Source organism: Mastomys coucha, unplaced genomic scaffold, assembly GCF_008632895.1.
Source record: "Mastomys coucha isolate ucsf_1 unplaced genomic scaffold, UCSF_Mcou_1 pScaffold5, whole genome shotgun sequence".
Classification (NCBI taxonomy): domain Eukaryota; kingdom Metazoa; phylum Chordata; class Mammalia; order Rodentia; family Muridae; genus Mastomys; species Mastomys coucha.
This window is the reverse complement of record NW_022196911.1, coordinates 68,760,313-68,769,448: the sequence shown is the minus strand read 5'-3', so window position 1 is coordinate 68,769,448 and position 9,136 is coordinate 68,760,313. Positions and strand designations below refer to the sequence as shown.

At 40.4% G+C, this 9,136-nt stretch overlaps 1 protein-coding gene across 6 annotated transcripts in view; it reads left to right on the top strand.

The window, feature by feature from the left end:
• Aspa (aspartoacylase) overlaps positions 1-9,136 on the top strand; it is a 38,165-nt gene that overhangs the window by 232 nt on the left and 28,797 nt on the right. For 3 of the 6 annotated variants that reach the window (XM_031351252.1, XM_031351247.1, XM_031351251.1), the window contains exon 2: positions 5,584-5,846. In XM_031351252.1, the coding sequence (XP_031207112.1) occupies positions 5,614-5,846 (233 nt within the window). In that variant the 5' untranslated portion in view covers positions 5,584-5,613. Of the gene's footprint in view, positions 1-167; positions 350-3,487; positions 3,535-5,583; positions 5,847-9,136 lie in introns of those variants that run through there. The other 3 variants (XM_031351249.1, XM_031351248.1, XM_031351250.1) reach the window with 3 other exon arrangements.

The following is a 9,136-nucleotide window of genomic DNA, read 5'->3' as shown; positions in this document are numbered from 1 at the left end:
CGATGAGGCAGAAGGAGATCCCCAGCCCAGCCTTGTTCAGCCCCAGTGGCATCAGAAAATCATAGGCTCAGCCGGGCAGTGGTGGCGCACGCCTTTAATCCCAGCACTTGGGAGGCAAAGGCAGGCGGATCTTTGAGTTGGAGGCCAGCCTGGTCTACAGAGTGGGTTCCAGGACAGCCAGGGCTACACAGAGAAACCCTGTTTCGAAAAACCTTAAAGAAAAAAGAAAATCATAGGCTCTCTCTTTCCCTTCCGCCTTGCCCATTTCCAAGACACTAGAAGTTTTCTAAGATGCTGCTGAATCCTCGACTGTGTCTAAAAAGAATGATTCCCAAGGCAGCCAAACAAGGTATGTCTTGCCCAGTGTGACTGACCACATGTCTGTAATGGGGCAGGCAGGAAATTGTAGTCTCCAGGAGACCTGTGGGGAAGCCGAGGCACGTTTTGAAATGACCTCCATCCAAAGCAGAGAGCAGGCAGGCAGGCAGGACCAGTGCAGCCCTTGTTAAGAAGAGCAAAAGAGAGCGTGGGCCAGTGAGGTTTACAAAGGAAGCAGGGTGGTATGCAGAGCTGAGCTCCTTCCTATGGAAGGGGTAATTGGAGATGTGGGCAAACTCATTAAGTTGGTGGCTTTTCTTGATTTTTCTTCAGCCTTTCACATATGAGTAGAAACCATTTTTGGAATAATTTCAAGAATCTCATTTGTAATTTCCAGTTGTTGAATTCCTATAAAGCATGCATTTTGACACTACTGTTAGATTCACAAAGACAGCCTCCTGTCAAGAGATTCTTCTCACAGAAGCCTGCCTGGAAAAAAATGGGGAGTTCTTGACTCTGTGACTTTGGGGATGTGATGTCTACATTTCCTTCCTTGATAAAATAGCAGTAACAATATTTACCTAATTGCCTTAAAATATTAAAAGAGAGCCGGGCAGTGGTGGCACACACCTTTAATCCCAGCACTTGGGAGGCAGAGGCAGGCGGATTTCTGAGTTTGAGGCCAGCCTGGTTTACAGAGTGAGTTCCAGGACAGCCAGGACTACACAGAGAAACCCTGTCTTGGAAGAAAAAAATATATATATTAAAAGAGATATTAAACGGTTCCAGCATATAATATGTGCTCAATAAAGGTTAATTCCTGTTTCCAACAGTAGCTGCCATTTTGGGAGTATAGACTAGCTACTTAGCTACTTAGAATAGTTATCTTTGCTCCAAGACCATGTCCTCTTATGTGTCCTCTTCTTTCCCTGTCTTCTGGCTATCCAACATAGGTGAGGGAAGTGGAAAGGGCTGCTGTGGAGAGATGTTTATTAGCAAATGCCTAGAAGAAAATAAAAACATGTTACTTTCTTTGTCAGTAAATTAGAGTGGTAGTGGACTGGATGACGGGATAAGGAATAAACTTTTAATAGGATCATATTCAATCTGGAAAAAGGCTTCAACAAAATGTCTGGAAAAAAAAGCTTACTCATACCTACCAAAAACATGAGTATAATAATTTTCAAGGAAGTGAGATTTGGCTTGATATATGCATTCATAAGCATATATCCCCCCACCAAAAAAATAATAATTTCTCCTTAAAAGGGCCAGGGACTGGGTATGACTCAATGGTAGAATGATTGCCTAGACCATATGAAACCCTTGGTTGGATCACCAGCACCAAAAAAAAAAGAAGGAGAAGAAGAAGAAGGAGAAGGAGAAGAGGAAGAGGAAGAGGAAGAGGAAGAGGAAGAAGAAGAAGAAGAAGAAGAAGAAGAAGAAGAAGAAGAAGAAGAAGAAGAAAGAAAAGAAAAGAAAGACAGAGTATCACAAGTTTAACTCTAGTGAGAGAGATAACCTATACTACATCTGTAAAGAATGTTGACATGAGCAATATGGAATCTTTGCTAGAAGTCCATGAACTCATATACTCTACCCTAGCTCTGTTCTGGTTTTCATTCATCTCCACATAGACTGTTGCTCAAGATGGATGACAGCAGTGGAGCCACAGAGAAAGGATAGAATTAAAGCTGTGATAGTTTGATCGCCTGACTCCTGAACAACCATATTATCTATAAGACATTTTCTTTAAAATATGGAACAGGGAATTCTTTTTATCATCTTTTCTAGCTACTTTTAGCTGTCAACCTGACACAGCTGAGAATCGTCTGAGGGAGGCTCACTTGAGGAACTGCCCAGATCCAGTTTACCTGTGGCCATGTGTGAGAATGAATGTATCAATTGATAATTGATCTGGGAGGTCCCAGCCCACTGTGAGTGGTACCAACCCTCCCTAGGTGGGTGGATCTGGACTACATAAGAAAGCTAGCTAAGTGTCTCCTGAGAGGCTCTGCCAGTGCCAGATTAATACAGAAGTAGAAGCTCACAGCCATCCATTGGACTGAACACAGGGTCCCCAATGAAGGAGCTAGAGAAAGGACCCAAGGACCTGAAGGGTTTTCAGCCCCTTTGGGTGAACAACAATATGAACTAACTAGTACCCTCAAAGCTCCCAGAGACTAAACCACCAACCAAAGAGTACACATGGTGGGACTCATGGCTCCAGCTGCATATGTACAACAGAGGATGGCCTAGTCGGTCATCAATGGGAGGAGAGGCCCTTGACCCTGTGAAGGTTCTATGTCCCAGTATAGGGGAATGCCAGGGCCAGGAAGTGGGAGAGGGTGGGTTGGTGAGCAAGGGGAGGGGGGAAGAAACAGAGTTTATTTCCCACCGGAGGGGAAACTGAGAAAGGAGATATCATTTGAAATGCAAATAGAGAAAATATCTAATAAAAAAAAAGAAAAAAAAGAAATAGAGGCTAAAGAAAAAGAAAGAAAGAAAGCTGGCTAAGCAGAGGTAGAGTGAATTAGCAGATCTTCCTCCATGGGTTGTGCTTATTCCTGCATAAGTTCCTGTCCTGACTTCCTACAAAGATGGATTAAGTTGCTTTTGGCCAGAGTAGTACTCCATTACAGCAACAGAAAGCAGACTAGAATATCTTCCGATACACTCTTTCAGAAATAGCCTCAGTTATATACTTCCACAACATTTCTGGCATTCATTGGATAGCCATACCGTGAAATCAAACTTTACTATCTCTTTGTTTTAAACTACATGATCTTATTTAAAAAAAAAAAAAAATTGCTAATCTCAGAACTCAGGAGGCTCACAGGAGGCTCACAAGTTCAAGACCAGTCTGAGCTACATAAAAGAGTTTGAAGCCAGCTTAAGCTATGTGGCAAGACCCTGTCAAAACAATAATACAACAACAAGAAGAAACCCACAAAGTAACACTTTTTTAAAGCATTTTAATTAATAGATGATAACTAGGAAGGATTTATTCAATATGCTATCAATTCAAACTAATAAAAGTAGGTAGATTTTGCCAGGTGCTTTGGGAAAGAGAGTTAGTGCTTTGGGAAACCGGGAGTTAAAACTCTTGGAAGTTAACTTGGTATAAGAGAGTGAATGCCTCTGCTGCCCCAGTTCTAAGCAAAAGCTTTCGTTTTCTATAAAGCTTCCTGCAGGAGACAAACTGTACACAGTAACAAGGTACGTATGCGAGCTGCTACCGGTCATTAACTGCCCAGGGAGTTACTCACTTGGACACATCGTAGAAACTTGAGAAATGTGAAAGTGTACTTCAAAATGCTGACCTGTTAAAATTCCATAAAACAAGCCTCAAAGTTCGAGCCATTGGGGCCTGCCATGAGTTAGTTACTGAACCAGCATTTCCAGAGAGACTAGGGCAAAGGGCAGAACCACGGGTCAGCAGGAAAGGAACAAAATCCGTAGGGCAGGGTGGTAATATTTCACCACAGTTCAGTAAAACCACGGGAGCAGGAATACTGTTGTCTTCTCTCTACTTTCGCCTGTTTTCACCATTGCAAAGTGTTCAGTGTATGCTGAGGCAGAAAGAAAACCAAAGGCTACAGGGACTTTGTTTAGCTTACAGCAGTAATTTCAATGTGTGAGCAGACTTGACTTTGCTTTATCTCTGCATTATAATCTCTCTAAAAACAAAAGGGATTGAGGCACTGGCTTATTAAATACTATGAAACATTTTGTATTTCCACCATGTATTTGGTTTGTTTGTCTTGTGATTCTACACTGTACTGGCTGTTTATGTGAGCTCTGAAAGAACAAAATTAGAAGTTCAGAGGAATGCAAAAATAACAGAGTCACCCTATTGTCCTGTAGCAAATGCTGGCCTTAATGAGAAACATGGCTTCTGGGCCTAGCTGTCCTTTATATAACTGTGGAAACTTAATCAGGCTGAGTGCTTCTTTCCTTTATCCTTGACAATGAGGATGTCTGTCCATTATAACTCATAAAGTGAATTTATGAGTAAAGTAAGCAGATGTCTGTGGGGAAAAAAATTATAAATTAACCTGCCCTGTATGGTAAATGATTGCTTTATTGTAACCTTAGGAAACAACTTAGTATTGTTTCATATATATACCATATGTATGTATGAAAATATATAATATTTTTTTCACTTTAACATTCTTGGCTTTCTGGGTGATTGAACTTGAAATAAAGTAAGATTTGACTCAGAGTTATTTCTCCAAAGCTATGTAATCATCTTATCCTGGATTAGTTCCCATAGTAAGACCTCCTTTAGAACAACACATTCCAGAAGAAAGTCTTTGATGCCAGTAAATGAGATCATGTCTGTATAACTCATACGATGTGGTTAAAATATATGTAATATATGTGTAATATATGCCTTTATGTTATTTTTGTATATATTATGTTGCAAAATATTTTCAGGCATTTAAGAGATTTGAATATCACTGACAGCTGCTTTTCATTGGTATTTAGACAAATTTTAAAAAAGAAAAGACGTCATAGAATTACCAAAAGCTTATGAGACAGAAGTTAAAGATGTTTCAAAGTCACTTTTTAAAAATAATTTTTATTTCACTCATTATTTGTGTGTAAGAAACAGAAAGGAGAAAGAGAGAACAGGCACACATATGCGGCGGTCAGAGGACAACTTTGAGAAGTTGGTTCTCTCCTCAGGATTGACTGCAGCAACATTTTTGCCTGCTGTGTTTCTGCCATGCTCTGTGTCCCCAACCCTATCATGACTGGGCCCTTGTGCCTCTGACTGTGGACAGCTATGCTGAAAGAAAAGATGCCACTCAAGAGGAGGTCAGAGACAACAACGCCTTCAGCTCAGGAAAAGTGCTTACTTTGGAAATGTTTTTAAATGTCAGTGGAAACAAAAACACTGAATAAGCCACATTGTTATATTTGGGAGGATTGAGCTTAATGTGGTATTTTTTTATAAATAATCATTCTGAACAGAAAACAGAATTTTTATAGCAGGGATGCTACAATTGTACTTTGATCTGCTGACCATCCAAGGGACTTAGAAGTTAACAGCTGCATCTCGATCCTTGATCCTTGCATATTTTAATCCAAATATGGTCAAGGGAGGGGTTACAGAAGGGAGTGTCCATAGAATAAACAGGCTGGGAAGTTGTGACAGAAACAGTTGTGAAGTCAGTTCTCAAGAGAGCACTTCTCACATAGATCTAAACTTGGAAACTTTTCTCAAACATTAAGTGTCCTTTGACCTCTTCTGAATTGCAGAAATCAGAGCAGATTTTGGTATTTGGTAAAATGACCTCTTGTGTTGCTGAAGAACCTATTAAGAAGATTGCCATCTTTGGAGGGACTCATGGAAATGAACTGACAGGAGTGTTTCTAGTTACTCACTGGCTAAGGAACGGTGCTGAAGTTCACAGAGCAGGGCTGGACGTGAAGCCATTCATTACCAACCCAAGAGCCGTGGAGAAATGCACCAGATACATTGACTGTGACCTGAACCGTGCTTTTAACCTTGAAAATCTTAGGTAAGACTGTTCTCTATTCTCTGAGAGTACATATAGGTGAGAAGCTTTAGTCGTTGGAAAAGAGATCATGTAAATGTTCCTAGTAAGTTGATCCACACATAGAGCATCCATGGTGAATAAAATCACTTTCACTTTTAATCATGCTGTGTTACGAATTATGCAACCACGCAAACTGGGCATTCATGTGCTCTACTTTTTGCTGTATGCCATCCAGTATACAGCAACAAATAAGAAATGTCTACATTTTTGACTCATGTGACTTAAAAAACACAAATATCATAATCCTCTGTATAAATGTGTGTTGAACAATATGTAAAAAATACAAATCTAAATTATCCTCAAAAAAATAAAAACAAATGGCTCTTTGGTCATTGTACTGGTAAGCATACCGTTATGTGGGAAACTCACCAACGTGCTTTCTTGCAGGTATGTGTTCAGTGAGGAAATTATGACATTTTGATTAGTATGTTTTTAATGAAAGAGTAAACCCCAGGGAGCAGCAGGCTGGTCTGTGGCCTGGAGGACAGACAAGCTTCTCTCTAGTGGTGGCTTGTCATCCTTGAGGAAAATGAGGGCTGAAGGTGCTTTCCCAGTTTGGGTTGAGATTATAGGCCTGCCCTAGCAGGATTGGCCTTGAACTTGTTTGCTGGAAAATACTAGGCTGAGCTAGAGAATTCCATTGTCCAGACCTACCACAGAACAAAAGAAATGTAAATAAAACATAATTTGCCTTTACAAAGTATTTGTTTTCCAAGGAAGTTACACAGTAAAGATACTTTTTGGCCAAGCAACTTTATTAGCAGAATTTAAATTCCATAAATACTTTTATCTTCATGCTTGAGTTTATTTCAGGACAATTAATGTTTGTTTACCTAAAATAGCTATTATCCACCTTATATATTACAAGTAAGATTTGTTGAAGAATGAATCTTCGAGCCTGTATATTAACTCCCCAAAAACCTCTGAGGTGAGCTGGGTGAGTCTTCTTGCTAAGAATAGCCCATAGCAGCCTCTCATCAGTGACTGTGGCACTTTAAGTTGGGTTCACATTCTGTTTCTCAGTCTTAACACTTCAGAGGCTAGACAGCCCTGTCTCGTGGTGCTTATGACTATCATGAGATAAGTAAACCGGCGAGCCTCTCCTGTGTGGCCTCCGCTAAGTCACTGCCTTTTCCTACATTCCTCATTTCAGCGTGACACTATTCCCCACAAGTTCCTTACAGAAGCAACCTTAGAAGCTTCTCTGTCCCCAGCCCCCTTGTCTGGTGTGGTAAGTCCTCCCACATACTCTTTGCAAGAACTCCACAGAGCAGCCAGGCTTTGCAGCACAGGTCTATAATCTTAGCTACCCAGGAAGCCAAGGCAGGGCAAGGCCAGCCTGGGCAACTTATCAAAATCCTGCCTTAAAACAAATAATTTTAAAAGTGGGCTAACTATATGTGTCTCAGATAGGAGAATACTTGCTTAATGTGGATAAGGCCCTGGGTTCTCTCTAGGGCTGTAAAAACATAAAGGAACTCCACAAAGCCAGCCTTCCTCTACAAACAGATAACAAGCCTTTTACAGAATCTATGTGCATCCAGTTTGACCCAGGCTTGCTCCTGTGTGTTCTTTCTGTGATGGCTACAAGAGTGACCCTTGCATAGAAATTTTCTGCCATTCCCCTACTGGAAGGTCTCTTAACTCCCCTGTCCAGAACAGATCTCAGCAACCTACTGTGATAATATAGCTATTGTAGCAATGTGGCTACTAGCGCTTCCCATGCTCTGTCCCTATCTGTTCTTGCAGCCTGTTCCTATAGGATTCTTCCAGTGGTAACTGGACCCCAGACATGAGAATTCAGAGCTCACACTGTCTTTCAAAACTTAAAACATTGACTCTGAGCATCTGAGTGGGTAATGATGCCATTTACCCAAATGGAAATAAATAGGTTCTGGAATGACGTCATTAACTAATACGAACTAATCGGGAGTTAACTTTGTAAATGCGTGTGTGTGTGTGTGTGTGTGTGTTGTGTGTGTGTGTTTTGTATATCACATTAAGAACTGTATTTGATTGCAAATAGAAATTCAATCTAAACAAATAAAGATTTCCTGTTCATAAACAGTATCTCTAAATGTAGGTGGCCCGAGGTCAGTGCAGTAGCTCTCTGATGTCACCAATGCCTTGGGCTTGTCTCTCTCCCCACTGTACTTCATCTCACATGGACTTTTTCTTCTTATGTTTTGTTTTTTGCTTCATAGTTACAAAATGACTGATTGCCTTCTTGATTGCAGATATGATTTCCAGGCAGTAAAGACTTGGTTACAAACTATTTAAAAATAGCTAAGTAATAAAAATATATGGACTTGTATTTTAAAAATATGGTTGAGAGACTCAATGTAGAAGTATAAATTTAAAACATTATATATAGAACAAGCAAGAGGTTCTATTCCCTAGCCACACTGAGAGGCTGGATGAGGTGCTGAACACAGACACATGCAGGAGGAACAGGCAGTACTGTACATGGACTCATGCAGCAGGGTCAGGCAGTACTGAACACAGACACATGCAGCGGGGATATGCAGAGGAAAGGAGAAGAAACAGGTGAAATAATAAAAACCATGAGTAAATAATAAAAAATATCCTTTGTAAATTCTTGTATCTATAAGACTTGGTTCAGACAGTCCCCAGCCTGCAATTCCAGCTGCTTGGGAGGCTAAGGCAGGATGCACTCCTCCATCCTTGGCTGTAGAATAAATTCAAAGCTAGCCCATTTGAGAGTAGTGTATTGTGATCACTTATCAATGCTTGTTCCAGAAAAATGCATGTAAGTATGTTTGTGTAAGTTTGTGGTTTGTCATTGTGTCCCTGATCAGTCATTCCCAGTCTTCAATGTAAAATACCCAATAAAGACATGAGCACCAGAGTTTGACTCCCTCTTTTCACTAGAACCATAGTGCTGTGGATGATGGTATTGCCCCATAATAAATAAACATTGCACCATGACTACAAGCAAATGCTTATAAAATTAAAGGATATATCTTATTCAAGGTTGAAGTTACATGGTACATTGTATTTGTGAAGCCCTACCTGATACCAGCCATGTAAATAAACCTAACATTTTATAAGCATGCCAGTGCAGCACCGGATATATGGAATCAGCTGGAGAAAAAGTGCAGGTTTTTTTTTTCATTTGCAGAGGTTTCAGATAAGTTTGCATGTCCCTCATGGATTTGTTTTGTTTTTTCAAGAGAGTGTTTCTTTGTGTGTAACTCTGCTGTACTAGAACTATCTCTCTCTCTCTCCCT